General features: G+C 40.4%; 1 protein-coding gene across 2 annotated transcripts in view; it reads left to right on the top strand.

Annotated features, from left to right (window-relative positions):
• The first annotated feature begins 167 nt into the window (after positions 1 to 167).
• drd2a (dopamine receptor D2a) overlaps positions 168 to 23,120 on the top strand; it is a 40,114-nt gene continuing 17,161 nt past the window's right edge. Inside the window, exon 1 of one of the 2 annotated variants that reach the window (XM_052079226.1) lies at positions 168 to 641. In XM_052079226.1, coding sequence (XP_051935186.1) covers positions 572 to 641 — 70 coding nt within the window. In that variant the 5' untranslated portion in view covers positions 168 to 571. The remainder of the gene's footprint in view (positions 642 to 23,120) is intronic. The other variant, XM_052079225.1, reaches the window with a different exon arrangement.

Genomic DNA, 23,120 nt, shown 5'->3' with positions numbered 1-23,120 from the left:
ATGTACTGGTCAACCGCACGAAAACGTGTCCGCGTTGCTCCCAGCTGACGCCATCTCAAATCGACGCGTATGTTACGCACGTTTGAGCGGACAGGCGGAGAAATTCCAAGAACGGAGAAGCGGCGAAGGCGCAGTGTGCTTATTGGGCGCTCTTCCGGCAAAGTGTGCACGTTGAGCACTCGGGCAGATGTAAACCCCGCCTTTGCTTTCCTCCTCTTGCTCACTTTCTTATAGTCGGCGTGCGCCTTCTCATTTCGTCAGTACGGGCAGGGTAACTCCGTGCGTAAAAGCCGCTCCTTGGATCCGCTCTGCCTCTCGCTCAAAGTATTCCTAGAAATGCGCTTTAATTGACCAACCATTGGTGTTTTAAAGCGGGCCAAGTATTAATCTTCTGGTCATTTCAATGACCTTTCTGTCTGAAGTGTTATTGTGGCGTTATTCCAAGCGTGCCCCCCCCCCCGCCCCCTCTATGCCTCCCCGTACGAGTCGATGCATCCGCTCGCTGCTGCGTGAGACCAGTCCGCAAGGTGCAAAGCAAATGAAGACGAACAAAGTGGGGAGCTAATTGCCAATGCTGGATTTAAACGGAGGCAACAGAACGCAAGCAACGACAGAGAACCGTTCAAACTTATGGCGTGAAGGTAAGATGTCCAAACTTTGCCTTCCTATCCCATAATTTCGCTCAATTGGAGCTTTTGGGTCACGTTCTTGTGTTTTGGGCCGAGGCAATTGATTTATCGGGGTGAATTCTTATTATGTTAACTTTAAAGGCGCATTCATCACAGTGTGTGTTCATAGCTGTATCGCTGTGGGCAGCCTTTTTCCTCTCAGGATCAAAAAGCACGGGGAAAAAAACCATCAAAACATCTTCACTTCACCTCCCATAAATGATAACATTATTATTTTTTTGTCTAAATCATCTTGTTATGATGCTGACCCTCCTCTGCGAAAACTGTTCGCATCCTCAGTTCAACACGTCAGGCAATTCTACCCCTGAAATTAAAGATGTATTAATTCATGATTTAGTTTACTTTTTTGTTGTGTCTTCTGAAAAGTTGACTCCGAGGAAGATCTGATTCTTATGCTGCATTATGATTATTATATTGACCCACTGCCCGTAGTTAGCCCACTCCTGGCTTATCGTATTGACATTGGATTTGCTTGTGCAACTGAAATGCTTCGCAGCCGTTTCAAGCCTCGCAGAAAGTTGATGTGCAAAAAAGGTGTGCGGTGTCCTTTGCAGTGTGTCAGAATTAAAATGGCACGTGATGCTGCTGAAAATGAAGTTCATAGAGTTAAAAGTGAGGCGATTTTTGAGTCTTTTACTTTTTTTTCTTTTTTTTTTTTAATGACTGAGTCACAGTTTTGATTTAGAGAGAGAGACAGACAGAGACAAATCTGATTTATTCTATTTTGGGAGTGGAACGGGAAAAAGCAAACACTGCATTGTAACAAACATCATTGATGTGACTAGTGAGCAGCTGTTCTGTTCTGAACAAATGGCTCCCAAATTGTAACTGTCATTAAAAAAAGAGACAGTTATGTTTGGCAAAATAATGTAAAAACCACACAAGCACTTACTCTAAGAGCATCCTGTAGCAACCAAATGAGGTCCATTTGGTAACAGTGCTTTGTATATGAGAAAGGATGCTCTGCATATTACTCCATATGGATCCGGCACATCCCTCACATCTGATTCAGCTTTTCTTGAGCACTTATCAAGTCATGCAGACTGTTTGATAAAAATAGTTCCAGTTAGTCAAATCTCCTGGAGGGAAGGAGTCTGTCTGAAAGGCATATTCCAGCTCAGCTGCATTAGATTGCAATCGTCGAATGAGAACAGAAACCATTTCCTGAATTCATTGTATTTTTTTCCCACCCATGAGGGGAGCATGCTGTCTTTCAGTGAATGAAGGCATATCACAATAGAAGAGGGGGGTTATCGGGAGTGGGTTGACAGCGATATCACTTCATGCGGCTGGTCAATCAATGTCGACATTCGAATTGAACAAACCGCTCTCAAGGGAGGCTTCAGTTCAGTTCAACATGAGTTTCTCGCCATCCTTGTTTCATAAAATCAAAATAGAACACCACTCGTGACTAGCCAAAATCTGAGCGCTGTCGCGGCGAGTTAGCACATTGCGCTCGTGGTGGTGGATGATGTTTTTGATAAAAACAGAAACAAGCAAACAAACAAGACTGTGTGTTATGAAAATGCGATTCGGGCAATGAGTTTTGATTTCAAAGATAAGAGTGCATCCATCGGTACACAAACTAATGAATCAGTCCTGTAATTGTACCGCACCCCAAAATAGAGATATCGGATCACTTTTTATTGGAAAGATACCCCGATTAGATAGCTAGATAAATAGATGCCACACATTTACAGTACTGACAAGTTCATTCTTATTGTAAAATTTTCAACAAGAAAGTCATTGCGTCCAGATCTGAGCTGCCTACTTTATCGAATCATTTAAGTTTATAAGGTGGCTGGGGGGGCACATATCAATCTGGTATAGTACAGTTGTACAATACCGCCCAAAGAACAGAGAAAAACCCAAACAATAGCAAACATGCTGTTTTATTAGTAGTCCCGTCATAACGTCAGACACAAATAGTGTAAAGTCAGAATTGTTGATGGAACTCCTGCATTAGATTGAGGAGGTGTCCCCAATATTGTGTCTAAAAGTTTATATCAGTATGTAAATATTAATGTTGTAATGTGAATGTGACAATGCATTTAGAAGGAATCTTAATGCACCTTAAAATATGTATGAGGTGGCAGTGGTGCGGAACATAATGTTTACCCGCTCATGTGAGTTAAACAATGTGTCCAAAATGTGAGAAAGAACTCTAAACATGATTCATTGCGGTTGTACTCCACTGCAAACTCCAACCACAAAAATATACACACAATTGAAGTAACACTCTGCATATCAAAATGTATTATCTTTATTTCTGCTTCTCTGCATTGATTTTTTTTTACCCCCGTGACATGTACAAGATTGAGGAGAATGTCTCATACTTAAGTTGCATTTCATATAATTGTTGTATTGCGTTTAGTGATTATTGTGTTGAGTAGTCACCGATAGTACGGTAGTTGTGATGAGTTGACTAATACGTGAATCAAAGCATATTGCACCAGCAAGCAGCTGTTCTTGTATTACTGTCATTATTTTACGCTACAATTCTTTAAGGTATGTATTAATTAAAAGGAAACAGTTAAATTTAAATGATAGTAGAGCAAATGCGTATTAAACTTTGCAGTTTGTACTGTATTTCGAGACCTGTTCATTAGGAACTGTTTCTGCATTACCGCGAAATTAAAATTGCCACAAATATCGTTGTTGTCATGTCATATTATAATAATATGATATGAAAATACATTAAAAAAACGTATCATTATATTAAAAGCATTTGTTCATTAGGCCAAGTATTTTCCATTTGCCATTTTCCAGCGCCCTCTGGTGGTTGGTTTATTAGTGCTGTTTAATTTGAATGAGGCAGGTTTTGGCCACCTATTATTTAAGATCGACCATAATTCTCCACACATTGACTTGATTCACGATGTGTGACACACTAGCAAGTAAGTGTCTCAATATACTATGTTATGACCACGATCCGAGAGGAGCGCTTGTGCTTCCCCCCAATAATAGTAAAGTGAACAATATTGTGAGTTTTCATACAGTATTGTCATCTAAACTCAACTTTTCTAAACATTGATCTGGTGTAGCGGAGGCGGGAGGCTTTGACTTACAGTATGTTTGACTGAGCCAAACAAAGAGTGAACATTTGCTGCTCATGGCATTGGTGACAAAAGAAGGTCAAGCTGCCAGAATTCATGTGAATTGTAACCACATGACCATCAAAATACTCACGAAGCATCGGTGGACCTTTCCTCCCCGGTCGATTTGGTGAGGTGACGAGTGGACAGCGTGAATGCTGGACAACGCTGGCATGTGCTTGATTGGCTGGCTTTTACCAAAGTGCAATGTGTTCATATGTGACAATGATTACAACATGTGTGCTCACCTTGCTTTGCAGTCCTTTTTTTTTTGTGTGTGTGTGTTGCTTTTTCTTTCCCGCTCCGTCAACCACATGTGCCAAATAAACTTTTCAATTTCTTGATATGCCAATATAAAAATGTAAATAGAGCTGAGATTCAATTTTTTAAAAAATCAATCTTTATTTATTTATTTTATATACTGCATACATTTGCCTGTGCGCCGAGAGGGTGAAAGCAGCGTGCGATTGCTCACACGCATATCTTAGAAGCAGGGCTGTAATACTCGAGTCAGCATTCGTGTTGAAGCAGGGTGACATATAAAACATGCATGATACGGACCCTCTAGGACTGGGATTGCCCATCCCCTGCACCATACGATACTATTGTACACGGTATTATCGTATAGTCGTACACTGTATCGTACACTATACTACATTACAATAAACAGCACTGTACATTACTATACTGCAGTGTATACATACAGTGTATGCTATATAACAATCATGCTAGTTGACCTACATTATGGTATACTATGCTGCACTGCACTATACTATAACATATAAATACCATACAATGACACACCAAAGTATAATATAAACAATAATATTTTAATCCCGATTGTACAACACCAAATTAGATTATGCCACATTGAACCATATCATATTACGCACTCCTATATTAAAATTATTCATGAACACTGTATTACATTATAGTATACAGTGCAATAATGTACTACACCATGCCATACTGTACAAGAACATTAATATCCTGTACATTATTCACCAAAATGTCAAAGTATCCATAACTGCGCTTCATGCAGCGTGAGCCAGTTAACCCCCCCACTCCTCTTTCCAAAAAGGCTGAGCGGGAAGATTTCATTTGGCCCAGGATGACCCCAAAAAGAGGCAAAGGGATGTAGACAGGAGCTCTCTGACCTTTGCGTGTGTACTTCTATCAGGATCATCAGGACACAGACTGAAGTACATAAATAAATACCCCCACTACTACGACCTGGATACTGGGACTGAGTCCAAAATAATAGCGTGGGACACCTACCGCCTCCCCCAAACAGCGGACTTTGTGGGTATTTCAAACACATTTCATAAGTGTCAGCTCAGCCAGCTGCGTAACGCTGTTGCTGGTTGTGTTTTTTGTTTGTTCGTCCCGCAGTGTGGTGGTGATTCTCAGGCTTTTGTGTCTCTTGACAATTACCGTACATCATTGTACTGCATTGTAGTCCACTGAATACATCCCAGTAGCCTGCATTGCCACTCTCTCTCCCTCTATTTCAGCATGGCCGATTGTTTTCAAATATATCAGCTTGACTATGGACTAGCAGCATCACTTAAATCAAGGAGGAAGACCAGTTAGGTCTAAAAAAAATCTGGATGAGCTCCAGGTTAGCAGTTAAAGGCTCATAAAGTTACAGTATGTCTGCTGCTTGGGGTTTCTCGGTTGCTTCTTGAGTCACATGCATCATATGAACAGTATGGTGTAAACTGCATTTTGGCAAGTCTTTTGTATCCTGCACTGTGATTTTTCACAGAATTGTCATTATTTTTAGAACTCGTTATAAATCGCCTTCACGCATATTTTGGTCTTGGCAAGCCGGCATTGTCATTGTTTTCAGTGCAATGCTTCCACTGCTTGTCGGAGGATCCTTTTATTTCATTTGTTGATTTTTGCAACACTTTCTCTGCCAGCTGTTTGTCCGGGAAGGTGTGCAAACGTGGAATATGAATGTGCAATCCACTTGAGGAGGAAGGTTGTTAATTCAGTCAGGCTGGTTGCAGGCACATGAAACCTGACACACAGGCAACATTTATTTCTTCGGAGGCTCAGAACCGCTGAGTGAATCGCTTGGTTCCGCTTCCAACGCAAGTCACGGAAAAGGTCAATTTTGAAAAAGGTGGAGTCGAGATAAAAGAAGGTGATGGGTCAACCCGCCGTGCTCAGCGGTGCACGGCCCCCTTCGACAATTATTTTCAAATCGCCTGTGTGTCAAGTGCCAACTATTGCTTGTGTGATACTAATCGGCATTTTTACTGACGACTTCTTTGACATTTTACTGAAGAGGGTTGGAGTCTTTGGCGAACAAAGCCATCTTAAAAACGGACCTGTATGACCTTTATTTCACTACGCTCTGATGGAACAATGTTCACACCTTTCAATGGCTAAGGTGGTAGAGCGGGTTGCTTACAACACAAAGGTTGTGAGTTTGATCTTCAGCGTGTCCCTGAGCACGATACAGAAATTCCATTTGATCCTGACACTTTTGGCCCTATCATGGTTGAAAGGCACCCGTGCGCTAAGTATTCAAATTGGCTGCCACATCCCCGACGCACCTGATAAAACATGGATGGATGATTGCGGGTGCAAGGCAGCCTACAATTGCCCATGTCGCATGCACGGCTGAAGTCGGCAAAGGGAGATCTTGCAGTTTAATTGTATAAACGCACTTCGCACACAACAATGTCATGCACAAACATTACATTACAAAGATGGTATCAGGTGCCACGCAGGTTATTTAAACAGAACTCCATCTGCTGGATCTGAGGAGCTCACTTAATGCGAACAATAAAAAACACAAAAAAAGGAAAAAAGTTCCTTGCTCGCCAAAATATGGTAGATGGGTCTCAAACATGTGACCCCGGGCCAATTGTGGCCCGTGGGATGGTATTTTGACAATTTTAATTTTAATTTAATTTTTTGGGTCAAAGTATTAGAGTGAAGGGACAATATTACTATTGCAGCGTCCACGAAACTCAGGGTTGGACGGTCGAACTAATGCAGTTACGATGTCTCCAGGTTGCTAGCGAAAAACGCTCAGTGCTGAGCTAAAGGTCCTGGGCGCCCTAGCTGCTCGGCGGCAACGTATTAGAAGGTGCTGACTCCAGAGGACAGCAGGCCAAAGATCGTTTTTTCAGGTCTCTACTTCGTTTACCAGCGTCTCCACTATACATTTTGTTCAATTCCCTAAAAGAGTATTATTCCCACTGACAGCCACTGTTTATACCAATTTGCATATTTATATAATGGTGTGGAGCGAGAGGAGTCTGGTATGACAACATTTCCGCGTTTATTGAGATGTATGAGAGGAATGAGCATGCCTTCTTGCGTATGCAGAGATTCATGCATCTGTTTTGTTTTTTTGCATGCAACATTTTCTGGTTTTGGCCATACACTGTGTTTCAGTATGAAAACCAGGCAAACATCTTTGTACACAAAGCCCATGGTGAAATGACTTACGGCCATATTTTCCGATGTGATAAAGTCAGAAGTGGTGTGTAGTTGCCATTGCCCCACCTTTATGTCACCTCTGGGTGGAAAAATGCGGTCATTCCTTTCCGCGGGTTCTCCCTTTCGCTGAAACGGTTTTCCTCTGAGACGTTCCAGAGGCTGTAGTAAATACCCTGTCAAGGTGACTCATAATATTGCACTTGAAATTTGGATTCACTCATCACATCTGTCGTCAGTGCATCACAAACTTTAAAAACCTTTTCAAGCAGCTACAATTCTTTTTTTTCCGTTATTCATCTCTCAAATTGCACAAACAAATAAACATGCCTCATTTGACTGATATTGAAGACATTTAGATGCTGAACAACACAACATGAGATTTACCTTGGGCCATAATTGTGCGCTGCCTCTCTTTTGTATTTGCCTCAACACGTGTAATGGAAAAGCAGGCCTGTGCGTGTGTGTGTGTGTGTGTGTGTGTGTGTGTGTGTGTGTGTGTGTGTGTGTGTGTGTGTGTGTGTGTGTGTGTGCGTGCGTGCGTGCGTGCGTGTGTGTGTGTGTGTGTGTGTGTGTGTCACGCAGACTCACATGAGACATGAATGGTTGTTACCCTGGAGCTTCCCTAATCACAACAAGGCTGATGGGGGCTTTAAAGCAACTTCTCTCCCCCACCTCAGTGAGACCACTCAACATTTTTACCCTCTGGCTCCTGTAGAGTAGACGATCTCCGAAATACGGCTTCCTCGCACCTCACGTTTAACCTGTTATGTTGCTCGTCCTTTTTTTTGTGATTTATTTATTAATTTTTTCAACCTCTTGTGACACCTGCAAGAATTTCTCCGGTGTTTCATTCGCTTTCATCACTTTGTGACACTGTCCGCCGTCGAGAAGGGTTGCCTGCCAGCTGGAAAATAATTGTTATTGAGTGGCATTTCTGCCAACACAAGTTATTGCATATGTCAGTCAAACAACATGACTGAGTGGCTCCAGCCATTTTTTTTCTTGGATCTCCACCTGCTATTTAACATCGTGAAGACCAGGACCAATAAGTTCCCCAAACCTTTCCACACCTTCTTATAACTTCGATGTGACTACATTCAGTGATATATCAATCACATTCAAAGACTTAAATGTGCAATGGAGGTCCGCACACACCCATCATTGTTTACAGCGCTTCTGATTAACCCTAAATACATTTCAGATGTTGCTGTCGGTTTCTCCTGCCTTTTTTTGTTGGTTGTTTTCTCACAATAAAATCCTGATGGTTTTGTGTAAAAATACAGTGGATGGGAATTTGCAACTGTTCACGATTGGTCCATGTAAAGGGGGAAAAAAAATCCACTGCCATGCTTTCCTGAAAGTCTGGCGTTCTATGATGTGCAACCACATCATTTCTGTTATTTATATTTGATTCCCCGGCCAAAAAGGAAAAAAAAAGTAAAATTAAATTTAGATGGACAGGCTACAGACTGTATTAATGCTGAAAAAATAAAAAATAAAAGAATTGAAATGATTTGTCATTGTTATGTTTCTGTTTGTGACCAACAGGTGGCACTGTAGGGCTCTCTCTGCAGCTGCACGCACACCTGCTAGTCATTATCTAATTATTGCTTTAAAAGGACTCCCTGCGCGGCCACTCCGTGTCGGGTCATTGTTTGTTTCTTTGATGCTATCATGCTCGTTCCCGTCATGTTTTTTGGTCATGTTTCTGTTATTGAGAGTTTTTAGCTTCTGCTATGGTTTTTGTTTGCTACTTTGAATTAGTTTTGTTCTTAGGACTTATTTGGATTTAGTTTTCTTTGTTTTATCAATAAACTTCAAGTTCACCATGCTCCTCCCTCCTGCCTGCTTTCTGGGGTCCACCGCACATCGTAACAGTCATAGTCTTTTTTTTTTTTTTTATGTGACAAAAAATGGCATTTGAACTGGTGTGTGCACACTACTTATATCCATTCGACATCATCTTCAAACCACAGCTTCCCTCTTCTTTGTGTTGCAGTCTGCGGCGAAATTAGAGGGCGTTCCCTCCAGACCCGCACCTGTCTCGAATCGCATTGTTATCCACCTGCCTTTAAAAGATCTGACACACTGACGACCTGCCGTCAGATTGTTCAGCCTTCCTTACGTTTCCAAGTGCCTGTACTTTCTAGACATTGATGAACTTTGCCTTGTCGTTCTCTCATCATGTTTTTTCCACTATTTTCTTGACAGTAGTTTTTCAGATTCAGAAAACTCTAATTGCCCTACGGGGATAAATAGAGTTTTTGTATCTCATATTCTCGGTGTATTAAACGTGTGTTGGATTTCCTTGTCCCTTTGTGACAAGCCACTTGGATTTATATATTTTTTCATGCCTTATACAAGCTTTTTGCTCTGACCCTTGTAATCCTGGTTCTTTGTGACCAGCATCTTTCGTTGCACTTTGTCGGTCTTGTTTTGTTTTTATTTATTCTGTATCTACGCTTTTGGAATGTGTGTGTTCTGAAGTACTCCAGTTCCCCTGACATTTCATTTGTATTGGAGGGGAGGGAAGATGGATGGGTCAGTTAACCAACTGTTAACAAACTGTTTTGAGCAGAAGCAACTCTGATGTTGAGAGGAACCTGTACAATAAGAAAATATCCGACTTTCGTATCTGGTTATGAGAAGCCGTTATTCTATTCACATATTTGTCCTCAATCTGTCACAGAAAAGCTAAGGCAAATGAATCCTTGATAAATCATCTCATGTATTTCAACATGAACTGTTATTTTGATCTTGGGAAAATCAGACCAGTCAAAGTTTGCCCGTTATTATACAGAAAGTTAAAGAGAAGGTGAGGTTTCTGAGGTTCGATGTTTTATGGATCCCGAAAATACATGTTTCATCACGGCAACAACAGGAATACTATTGACCTTTATTTGAACCATAACATTAGCATTAATGCTCGAGCTGAGAACACAGGAAGTCCATGGACACAAAAGTGTGTGTGTGTGTGTGCGCGTGTTATATATTGTGTTATATATCAGTGATTCTTAACCCGGGTTCAATCGAGCCCCTGCCATGTGGGTTAAATACAGTCTAACTATGACGAGAAAAAAAACCCCAAAGCGTCGGAAGAATATGTATCACACGGATTCACCAGAGTTGAGCAACTTTAGTCTTGCACCGGCAAAACTGAAGGAACAGATTTTTATTTTTCAGTCATGAAGGGTTCGGTGAATGTGCATATACATTGGTTGGGTTCGGTACCTCTAACAAGGTTAAAAACCACTGATATATTAAAAATATATATATATATATATATATATATAAATATATATTCACGCACATACAGGTACTGTACATTTAAAGCAGGTGATTCTAGCTTGCCATGGTAACGTAAACAAGCAGTCAGTGGACCATCCCATTCGAGAGTGACATTTTGAGGCCAATTTGTTCCATATTGTGCTTCAAAAAGGTAATCTGTTTTTGTTAATATTTTTTCTTCCTTCAATCCTAAGTTTTTTTAATCCTCTCCCTTTGATTTCAAATTAAATTCTTTCCCTGAAAAGAGAAACCAAACGAAACGCACGTTTAGTGTCACGGAAATCTTTGGTCATGACAAGCGCACAGAGAAGGGGTGTGTAATTGCACTGCCTGGATGGTGACACAGTAATTGCTCCAATCACAATACGCAGGTTTATTTTGAGCCTCAGTTAATGTCACCGGAGCCTCCACCTCCAGACTGTCGAATATTGGCAACATAATTGTAACTCGTCACTCGTACAGCCACAAAAGAGTTTTTCAGGAGGAAAAAAAATGATTTTTCAAGATAGCCACAGACTTTCCCAGCATCAATGAATTTTGACTAAAAAGCTTGCAGTTGAAAGAAAACTAATTAGGCAGAAGACTATCGCAGGGCTAAATCAACACGTTGACAGTATTGACAAAATGGTATCAGCCAGTGGTTTTGTCATTTATTTCTTTGTCAGATTCTTGAACTCAGGACCACATTTAATGCTGTGGGTACTTTGGATCAGGACCAAAGTCAATTCTCAACTCTTAGCATCATAAGCCTATTAACTTATTGTATCAACAGTTTAGCAAGATAACGGGGCGTGAGAAACTGGCATGATGCAGCTGGACATAAAAATAAAGTTGACCTTCAGGCTTGATGTATTATAAAACTTCAGGTTTGCATAGATACATTTTAAACACGGGAAAAACTGGACAGAATACTTTTACAATGCAGAACAACAAGTAAATGGTCTTCATGTCAAACGTTGCATTTGATTTTACATTGAATTTCTTATAAGAAGAGCAGACCGGAATTTTGATAAGCTTATTTCAAAAGAAAAAAAAGGGGTCTCTGTTGGAATAAGAACGAAAAATCTGCAGACCCCCCCCACCCCCTGAAATTTCAGACAATAAATGCACTGCAATTAGAGATTGTTTCTATCATTGATGCATTGCAGCTCATTTTAAGTTATGACACCATTATTGTGTTATTGTAGCAGAGGGTAAGGTATAATTTGCTGCTGCAATAAATTCTAGCACTCTGCAGTGCACACAATTACCGTACATCTTAATGAATTACACTCGCGGCCCACGATATGAGGTCCTCTCAAAGCTAATAAGATGCCAAACAAGAGTTGTCAAAAATAGCAAAGCTCAGTTTTGATTGACACTGCCAGACATTATAAACATACAAGTTACCGGTCAAACTAAATATAAACCAAAGGGACAGTGGTGGGCGAGTCAGTGAATTTCCGTCATTTGCTCTTGGCTGAGCCACAAGTCCGTCATGATCAGTCCATCATTGTTTCAGGCAGGCCCAGTCCATCAGTTATTTGACTAAATCGCTAAATTCCATTTCGTCATCGCTATTATAGTACCGGCAGTTTAATAAATAAATAAATACATACATCAATAAATAAAACATCTAATGGGACTAAGTTTCCAGTGGCATCACAAAAAGTTCACCAGATATTTTTATTCATGGCTTCAAAAATAGCCATCGAGGCAAGCTTGCGTCGTCATGGGAACAACAGCCATACTGTGTCCTACTTTGTACGCCTGTAGAACAATGGAAACGTGTCATTGAAAAGCTTCTTTTAAAGTTTTCAATGGTACTTTGTTCTGAACTTCTATGTCAGGGAATGCATGTGGTTGTTTAATGCTGTATATGGAGGACGATACATAGCAAAGGTTTGTCTCAACTGCCCCAACATTTTGCATCAGGTTCTTCAAGACAAGATGTCGGAAAACAACCAATTGCCTGTCACTGACCAAACTATAATAATGTCAATTCTTATGACCAAATTCGTTCATTATTGTTATCTTTACGCCTTTTTGTGACACCCTCGCCCGCACCCCCAATTGACTGTGTTGTAAAAAGTTTCACAGTTTGCCCACTGCAACACACTTCAGCGTCGAAAAGAAAAGTTGCAATAACATCTTCATTCTTCGCTTCCTGCCAAGAGGTTGCAACCAATTTCCATTACCTTTTGGAAAGTGAACCTTTCATTTCTCCACTTTATCTGATGAAACAAAAAGGAAAAAAAAAGCTGCTATTGCGTACACGACAAACATCCTTTCTTATAACTCTTATCTTGGGTGCTCCGTGGAGAAAGGGAGTGTATTCACTGTAATGTGCAAGTGCAGGAGAGTCAGATAGTGCCTCCTGCTTTCATAGATCACTGCCAGGGGTCACTGGGGAAAAAGTGGACGCGCTCAGATGCGAGAAGGAAGATTTGGGATCAAAGGTGAGGTTGGGCTATTTCAGGATTCTATCCAGGTCGGGTCAAATGCTCACAATGTGGAGGTTACCTGGTTGGCTGAGGCACTATTTAACTTGCTAATAGAATGAGATGCCTGCACCACATTATCTGCACCGGGTTTCCTTTTGTATAAAATGAGGCTATTTTGTTGGCTCTTATTTTGAAGAACGGCCCAGCACAACTATGCTGGCAGGTCATCATGGAGGCCGTATCCATGTTATTGCTTGCTGTAAGGTCATCAAATTGCTCCATCCCTTCACATCGCTCAGGGTGATGCTCTTGTTTTAAAACCTGACAAAGCACAATTTACAGCACTTTATAAGGCGCACTTACTCGATATTGCAAAGTCATTTGTTTTTTTTTAATATTCTGCCCACGGCGGGCTCTCCAAAGCACCACACGTAGCTTGCAGTTGTTGCATTAAAAAGTTGATTACAGTTTTTTTTATGTCGCTCTTTTAAGCAATATACGTTACTAATAAGCATGCAAGTGCCTCATTGTACAGTTCGTGCATGTGTGTCATTTCATCCCAGTATCTTTACTGTTTTTGTCTCTTTCAACAGTTGGAGTCTGCCAATTTACACTTTTTGAATTGAGGTCGGTGAGGGTGTGCGGAGTGGGCACTTATAAGGTCTATTTACGACAGATTGGATCTGACAGAAGGATGCTCTAAAGTATCCATTTTGTCCATTTCTTATCCTGTTCAGGGTCGGAGGGAGCCGGAACCAGTCCCAGCTGACTGTGAGCGAAGGTCCGACACACAACCTGTACTGGTTGCCAGTTATTTGCAAGGCACATCCACGAACCATCAACGCTCATATGCACACTGTCACTGAGGGCCTCACACGATTGAGCCACTACACTATCGGGAACCACATGCCACAGAATGAGCTTTGAAGACCCACAGAATTTTGTGTTCTGTGACACATTCGCAGAAAAATGCATCCGGACTAATCGGTAGGAGCTTCATCACGCAACAAGACAATGACACAAAACAAATTGCCAACACAACAAAGGACTTTATAAGGGATGAAACGTGGAATGTCTGGATGTTCACCGAATTGAATATATATATATATATATATATATATATATATACTATATATTTTTTTGGACTGGTCTTGTACTATGTTAAACAATGTAAAATCCCAAAGAATACAGTAGTTAGAATTTACAATGGACTCTCTCCGAGTATAAGGCTCTCACACATATTGGGATTTAGCTCCATCATAATGTATCCCCTAACCTTTATCTTCTTCTCAAAAGTTGTGCTGGGACCTAATCCAAAGCACTGCAACATCATTATCTGTAAAGTTCTCTTCATCATTTTAGTTGTTCACAAATTTGATATTAACGGAAACGTTTGGCGAGACCTTCCTCCTCGCCTTCTCATTGAAAAATGAACTTCAAGTCCCATGACACAAAATGCTGCGCTTTGTCTGGTTAAATTGACCTCATTAAGGACACGGATGAGCTGGTGATTATCTCAGCCGACTTTCGGCGAGAGGCGGAGAACATCCTGGATGCCTGCTATTTGCAGGCGGTATCAGTCAAAACTGATAATTATATAATCTTGGGGTGAAATTATTTTATATATTGCAGTGGCACATTCTAAATATATAGTATTTGCTTTCGTTGATGCATTTCCAATGCGACACAAATATCGACCGGATTGCTCTCTAATTGCAGCCCATCTTGTGCCCGAGTAAAAATTAAAACTAGCCTTCATTCTACAGTCATCATCATTTATTAATCTTTGTAATGAAGAATAAATGAGCACTATTAGATATATTGTGCTGCTGTACAGAAGTAACAAAGGTGAAATGGTGCCATCAGATTTTTTTTCACCAAACGACTTGGAAATTGTGTCGATTAAACAGAATACAAAGGAGCACTTTGTACAATGTCCATTGCCAAAGTGATTTGTATTGCCCATGCTAAGAGCTCAAGGCTTTTAAAAATGTGCCATCAGACTCATAAGTGTCTTTTTGGCCTTAGGCTGTATTTCTTGGAAAAATATTTGTCTGCTCTGGTTTCCAGTCTGCAATCAGCTGAAGTAATTCTCAAGAAACGCAAACATTGAATCATGTATTTACAGTTTATCCTTCACCTGCGCCCTTATGTGCAATAACGAAAGTTTTTTTTTCCTTTTTGAAAACCTTTTGTTGCATTTATTCACATTGGTGGTACAAAGTTTCAGAGGTCCCCTCAATCGTCGGATTTGAGAGCCACCTTTCTATAAGGAGCCAGACCTCCCGGAATTATATTTGTATGGTTAATGCTTATAATTTCAATAGCACAGTTTTCTAATTATGGTTGTAAATGCACTGAAAAAAATTGTTAGTTCAGATTGGTCATCTGTGAAATGCATTTTCAAAGTTCAAGTACCATACACCCTGAACTTTTTTTCTTAAAATTAAATGATTTAATCCCACTCCCCCCTGCCCCTCCTATTTACACGCCTTGTTAAAAAAATATTTCTCTTGTAGTTCATTGTCCAGTTAGTTCAGCAATAACGATTGTTGGAGTCAAGTCAACTCAAGTGTTTAAATAGCACTTCATCTCAAAACACTCTCAAAAGACGACAAGTACACAGTTGTTAAATATAAGCGGCATCTCCTGATTTTAACACCACAAAAGGGCAAAGTAAAACTATAATGACTCCATATGGGGAAAAAAAAGGAGAAACCTTGAGAAGGGGCCGCAGATGGGGCAGCCCCTCTTCCCAGATTACCAGCCTGCAATGGATGCAGAGTGGGCAACTTTTAACACATTATGGTGCTATACAATGTTAGTTACAATTGTGTGGGAGTCCATTTAATAAGATGAAATGCTGCAGGAAGACATCGTCACAGAAGTGGGTCCTGGACAAAAGCCAGCGTGGCTGGTCAATGCAGAAATATCCGTGGCGGCGCCTCTGAGGAGATATTCCACCGGTGCAGAATCCAGACGGCTGTCATGATTCTTTTTTTTGGTTGTTGTCGAGATTATGTTTTTGGCTTTGTTTCCTCGGGTGCTTTTGTCTTCCTCGTTTGGTATTGTGTCGATCTGTTGTCATACGGGTCCCTTGTGTCAACCAATCACCACCCACAACCCTTTGTGTCATGTTCAGGTGTTCCTTGTTGTCTCGTCACTTTGCTTGTATTTAGTTTTCTGGGTTCTCTCAGTATTTGTTGGATTTTGTGTTAATGTCATGGGTTTGTGTTTCTGTTGCTGCCTGTCACGTTGTTTTGTTTGTTACTTTGGTTTATTGGCAGTGGCATTCAATTTTGAATATTACAGAATCTTTTTTTTTTTTTGTCTGAGTGTCCGTTATTCAAAATGACTTTCTTCTCGTTGTGAAAATCAGTAGAATATAGTCCCTTTTTTTTCTTTTTTTTTTCAAATTGATTGCCATTAATGAAACGTAAGAGCGAAATAGCAAGTTAGTATTACTTGGACATTGTCCGCGGTGGCGTTTAAATCTACTTAAAGTTTAACAATAATACGAAACATGCATTTAGATGGGCCCTTTGTTTTACTGTTTATTGATGGACTGATTGTGGAATGAATAACATGTTAGTTTACTTACTTGCTTGATGGATGCATGTTTCATATGAAAAGGAAATTGTGTTTGTAACATCTAGAGCACTCTCGATGCTTTGGAGCAATATATTCAAAATTCCATTCAAGTTGGAACCGCCACTGATTGGATCTCTTTTGAACTGAGCACCACATTCACTACTGTATGTACACACTTTTGTTATTGACACAGTCCACAGATGTGTGACGCCGCTGCTTTTGAACCACAATTCCATTTATTTTGCAGATATTTGTATTGAATAATTGTTGTTCCCGTTTTTTGGTCGAGGAATTAGCATTTAAACAATACAGCTGAATTGTCTCTATGTGCTTACTTTGTTATAATGCCATTTTCTCAACGGTTCCATGTTTGCGATTGGTAGTCTTCATTTAGGAGTGTAACTCTTTATGGCTGCACATGGCATTCACAACTTCAGCGGTTGAAGCCAATCCAATGAACGTCCACTCTCGTTTTCATTTTTTGTCAACTTTCACCATAAATGTCATACAGTTTCAGATTTAGTTTTTCTTGTCGTGGATTTGTTTTGGCCACAGAGTTACTGAGGGTCTCCACCTCAAGACCAATCGAAGATCCCAATTGTACCCGTTTTGAGGCCATTTCATGTTGTCATGGAGGTCTGCTAGAGAAAGCTTTCATATGCCAGTTTATCGATTGGCCTCATCATCTGCACTTCACACCAGACAGGGGCACTCGGGAGACGGGAGGATAAAAGCTGCCGCCCAAAACGGAACCACGTTGGCCTTTATCAAGGGTTGCAACCTTTCAGCCTGCATTGCATCAATTGTTTTAAAAAAAGAAAACGTCACATAAGAAATTCAAGGTATTGTTTTTAGGGAATTATTGTCCACTTTTCCACTTTCTCCAAAGTTGGGTAGAAGTAAGAATCGTTATGATTTTTTTTTTTTTTAATCTGAGTAGTGATTGGCATAGCATCCATTCAACTTGAATGCCTGGTTCAAATACACACCTCCTTTTGGGGATAAATTAAACAATTTCAGCTCATGGGCATCGTCACACTTAACACCCAGACATTAATGGAAACTGCAAAGTCAACTGAACAATGATGCTAACCAGAACGGCAGCGCGGACGCAAATAAACAGTCAGCCAAATCGATTTGAAGTCCTGCTGCTTGTGGAATTCCTTGCACATTAATAAAGATGATTTTCAAGGTGCAATGATTGGCAATCAAGTTCACTCTGAGATTGGTCCACAATGTTGCTAACGAATCTTCTTGTTTTGAATGAAAGAAATCAAGAAATATATTACTAGATTATATGTACAGCTGTGGTTCAATGTAACATGAATTTTACGATCAAAATTTTCTAAGAATGTTGGATTAAATTTACTTCAACTTCATCCAAAGAAAAAATCAATCTTTTTTTGTTTGTTTTTGTTTTAAAATCCAGTTTCATTTACCATAACTTCACAAAACAGTGGTGCCTTGAGAGACCACTGACCAGATACGTTTTTCAAGATACAAGCCTCCAATTGGCCAGTTATTATTATTTTTTGGTTGTTTTGTTTTTGTTTCCAAGTGCGAGCAAAAACTTGAGATATGAGCCCATTATGGCTGTATGGCAGTAAACTCAACTCGCTTCACTGTAAGCAACACTTTGGCAAATCAAGAACAATTCTTTGAAACAAAGAGGCTTCAAACTGTGTAATACCACTCCCAGTTGTAATTTACTATCAAACGAAACAATAAACAAAGAGATTACTCATCCATCCATTATCCGAGTCGCTTATCCTCACAAAGAATTATCCTTGTTTTTAAAACATCCAAACCACTTAGTGAAAGTCAATTTTAGCTTCATGCTAACATGCAATGGAAAACACCATTGACATGCTAACAATTACCATCTAAGTGGCAGTTATAAGTTGGTGCCTCACTGAGCGGTGAACGCTTATGAATGCGCCCGAGCGCATTTTGAATTTTCATCATGGTTCGGTACTCAAGATTGCAAAGATGTTCACAGACAATGTTTCTTTGTCCCAAACCGTATTTATTCTCGGCAAGAAATTTTGAAGTCAAAACTGCTTTACGGCCTATTTCCCCCAAGGCACCCCTGTATAATGATGACAATCTTTGATACTGTCCAATAAACTGGTTTTGTAAAAATGAAGCTCTCCTTCCAAATGAGGCTTTACCCCTTCTGCAACCTTTTAAATAAATGCGTGCTGGCCATTATTTATGGAAGTGTGGTATATATATGAACAAAGCCATGTTGCGTAGTCAGTAGGCGTATGGAGCTCTTCGGTAACAGATGATTCCATGCACATCTAGATAAATGAGGTGTTATACGATGCAAGGATGATTCAGGCCTGCACTCATATGGGTGGATGTGTGTGGGTTTGGTGTTAGCACATGTTAGTGTCTCTCCCTTTCAAAAATCTGTATTTTCTACTGTGTGCTTATGGTTTAAATGTTGCTTTTGATTTGCTGTTTGTGTAAAAAGTGGTCATCTCCCAACCCCGAGTCTGTGGTCTCGATCCCTGGCCCTTGTGATCATGTCGAAGTGTCTCTGAGCAACATACTGAACTTTCAGGTGCTCCTCATGCTGTGTCATCAATAGGTGAATGAGGAGGTCACCAAAACAGAAGTTTAAAACGTTTCTCAGCGAGACTCTCTTATTCTCGATTGAAAATTTCCAGACTGGGAAAAAAAATGCATGGACAGTTTACCTCAGGTGAGAGCAAGCAGTTTTGCAACTGTTGATTGCCAGTTGAATATCCCTCGACAAGAACCAATGAACTTCATGAAAGGATGTTTAATTAGGACTCTCGGGCGTGGCTGTCTTGTGAGTTTGCAGATATTGCTGATATCTAGTTCTGCCTGGATAGCTAGAAATTTCAGATTGCACTCTGAGAGCTAATAAGGCCAGCATCGAATGTAGAATGAGGTCTAAATTCAAAAAAGTGTCCAAACTAAATGAATTGATCAACGTAGTCACTCAAGTAGAAGTCTTCGGAGCTTAAGGCGCACCTTCGGTGAATATTAAAACTGTTTTCATACTGTATATAGGATGCATCACATTATATTGCGCATGGAATAGAAGCTATAATAGTGGCTGTGGTTGCATTATGCATCCACTAGATGGAGCTACACGAAGGGGCATACAATACAATACAGCTTTATTTATACAGAGCTTTCACAACCACTGCAGCTGTAACAAAGCGCTTTACAAACCATTTAAAATACTCCGTGAAAAGAAATCAGACTATTGAGCCATATATAAGGTGCATTGGATTATAAGCACACCGTTGGTTTTGAGAAAATTATAATGCTTTTAGGCGCACCTTATAGTGCAGAAAATATGGTATGTAAAAGGTTTTTAAAAGATTTTATAAGTTAGGGTGCTGAGTGAATTTCAAATAAAAAAGTAAACTCCGCGTTTGAGAGTTCATCACAACCAATGATTGACATGTTCCAAGTGTGTTCTGTTTATTGTAATGATTGGCTTTGTGGTCTCATGCGATCATTGCAAAGACCTTACGCTGATTCTTTATTCCACATAGTTGTTTAGCATCAGACTTAAATCTCCATTGTCACAACTATCGGCCCATTGTTTTCACTTTACATGGAATTAACAAACCATTTTTTTTTCAGTACACCGGGCACGAATAGTATGTTCCGGGGGTCTTCCATTCTAAGCAGTAATTTTTTTCAGAGATTGCATTAATGTAAAATATTCATTGATTTATGTCAGGAGAGTGTCACTCTTTGGCAGGTGACAACTTTCAGAGTCACTTTGGACAGCAAAGTGCCTTGTGAACTTGTTCTCATGTTGTGCTGTCAAAGCAGGAGATTCGAATGTGCAAGTGGGAAGAGTTTCAAATTGTCTCACTAATGAATATCACAAACAAGCAGTCAATTGCAAAGAGGGGATTGGAAGGATTTTATTGGCCGTTGTGCTTGCTTACAATTGCCAAAACTAAGCGCACGGTTTGTCCTGTGACAAGAAACGATGCAGATTTGACAGAACGCATTCGATGTTTGCCAAAACAAATCCCTGTGATGGATGTGTTGGCCGTAATTCCATTTCCGACAGAATGTAGGTTGGCAGTGGATTAGAGTAGATACATTCATGTTGTCGTGTATTCATGTGGGCCTCATGCCTAATTGTGTTGGTGATATTGCAGGAGAAAAAGTTAAATCGTTAAATATCCATTGTAAGTGTTTGCCAAGTGGCTATAACACTTCGTAGCACCCTCCCGTACCACTGTACTGCTTGAATAAATGTTTACACGAAGGCGGGTAGGAGCCACACAACCACATTGCTTTGTGGTGTGCATGTGTATTTGTAAACTGGCGGAGGAGCAAGCGATTTACACCGGTACCGAAACAGATGCCGACCGGTTTCATTGTTTGTCCAATCAAAGCAATCACGTCAATGACAATTCAGCGGTGTGGGCGGAGCCTCTGCATCTGCAACAATAGCGCAAAGAACAGGGGATGCGACTATGCCCGGAAAGAACTTGATTGACAGACTAAATCACGCCGTCAAGTGACATGTAATTGCATTGTAGGTCACATAGGAGAAAGCAACAGCGGTGCGTGGGGTGGCTCTCAAACAATCGCATCAAATGAATAGAAACACATGAAATGTTTCAGAGTGGCAGTCCAGGCATGTAGGATGTTTAAAGCTGTCAAAAACGTGAAGCAGAAATTAAGGGGTGTGTTGCTTGCCCTGGAAAAACAATGTATTGAATTGACGCAATTGTATTTTAGCCAGTTGTTGCATGAAATAAAATCCTCTCTGTCTAAATCCAGATGATTCAATTGTGTGCAACCACTTGATGATATTAAATTAGGTCAATGCATACAAGAGTACTTTAATATTCAGTGTACAAATGAAGATTCTGGCCCAATCAGTCCTATACAAACAGAATTAGTAATGACTTAAATCACTGGTGTCAAAATCAAGGCACGGGGCCCAGATCTGGCCCGTCACATCATTTTAAGTGGTAAATCGAGCATGTCAACTTCCATGATGATTCTCGACCAAAATTTATGATTCTCATATGTAATAAATAAGAGATATTTTAAGCATTTCATTTTGGCCTGTCATGATGACGAAAGACATCTTGACAGGCCAAAAAAAATCTGTTTCCTTGTGTATTTTGGATGGAAGAAAGGTGCACATTTATTTCCATCCAAAACTGTGATACTTAATGTACCTTGTAGAACACTAATCGATTCAGATGAGGTAATTGCAACCACCTGGGAAGGGCCAATTGTTGCTTGGACCTGATTGGCCAAAAGCTCAGGTGAACTCCCTTTATAAGAGGAATGAGGAAGTCACTGCGGCGGTCCAACTTCGAGAGCAGTGCTACATGTGGGCTGCTCAAAACTGGTCCACTGTCTGTCACTCCTGAAAATAAAGAAAACTGGAAAATCTCCTTCCTGAATCCTAGCTGAATTGCCTTTTTATTCTCTTTTTCCACCTGGCCTGCTGTTTTGCCACATAACATGGCCAAACCCCTCATTGCAGTAACTTAAACAATAATTGAATAAAGCGTTATTCTTGACTTCTTCATATGATTTCAGTTAGAACAGCCCTCCAAGGGAAACAGTCACTAAAATATGTCCTGTGACGAAATTGAGTTTGACCTCCCTGGCTTCAGGAACACCAAACACAATGCTGACATTGTATTGAAATCAGTGTTGCAATTTTGTAATTTAGAATAATCAGACTCTCGTGTCTTTGTGTGTCTCGTTGTTCAGTCTTGGGTTTATTGCATATTGCCCCAAATTACTTTGGGTTCTGGCAAAACAAGCTGTTGGCTAGACAGGATAACAGATAGACTTTTTTTTTTTACCAGGACCAGATTGTCCCTGAGCTAAAATCCTTGTATGATGCCCATTCTACCCGCATTTTATGAACCCCTTCTTGTGAGGATATTGGGGATATTGCACCAATAAGCCTTTTCTACAACAAGACCCGCCTCTTTTCACACTTTAGCCAACCACAGTGGTATCCCCCCCCCCCTACACACACACTTCTTAATTCATGTTTGTCATATTCTTCTTTCAGAGTTGAAGTTTGTCAGCATACCAGCTCGTTGGTGTATTTTTGCCAAGAACAGGACTGAAGCGAGGATCGGATCTTTGTTGGCAACAGCAAATATTTAATATTATAGTTACTCTGCCCCAACACCCCCCCCCCCCCCGCCCCGCCAAAATGAACAAAAACACCCAGATCACTGAAAAGGGAATGTGATATTAGTTTGCTTCCCACGGTGGAATTAAAAAGCCACATGGCATGGGGGAGGAAGACTTTCTTCAGTCTGTCAGTGGAGCAGAGCAGGTACCTGCTTCCTGACCCTCAGTCTGCACTCAAATTATGACTTCAATTTTATTTCTGTTTTAAAAAAAACTGTTTAGTATTATACCTTTGCTTTTGAACGCAAATTCTCTGTCCGGTCATCCATCAATCTCTTTATCAGAGTGGAGACGAGGGATGGTTGATCTTTGCAGACGTGGGTGTATCGTTTAACTTCCATAGCGGCTGTTCTGCAGGCCACAAACTAGTTAAGACTGAATTATCA

The sequence above is a fragment of the Hippocampus zosterae genome, chromosome 10 (genome assembly GCF_025434085.1).
Source record: "Hippocampus zosterae strain Florida chromosome 10, ASM2543408v3, whole genome shotgun sequence".
NCBI classification, from domain to species: Eukaryota; Metazoa; Chordata; class Actinopteri; order Syngnathiformes; family Syngnathidae; genus Hippocampus; species Hippocampus zosterae.
This window is presented reverse-complemented; position numbering and strand designations above follow the sequence as displayed.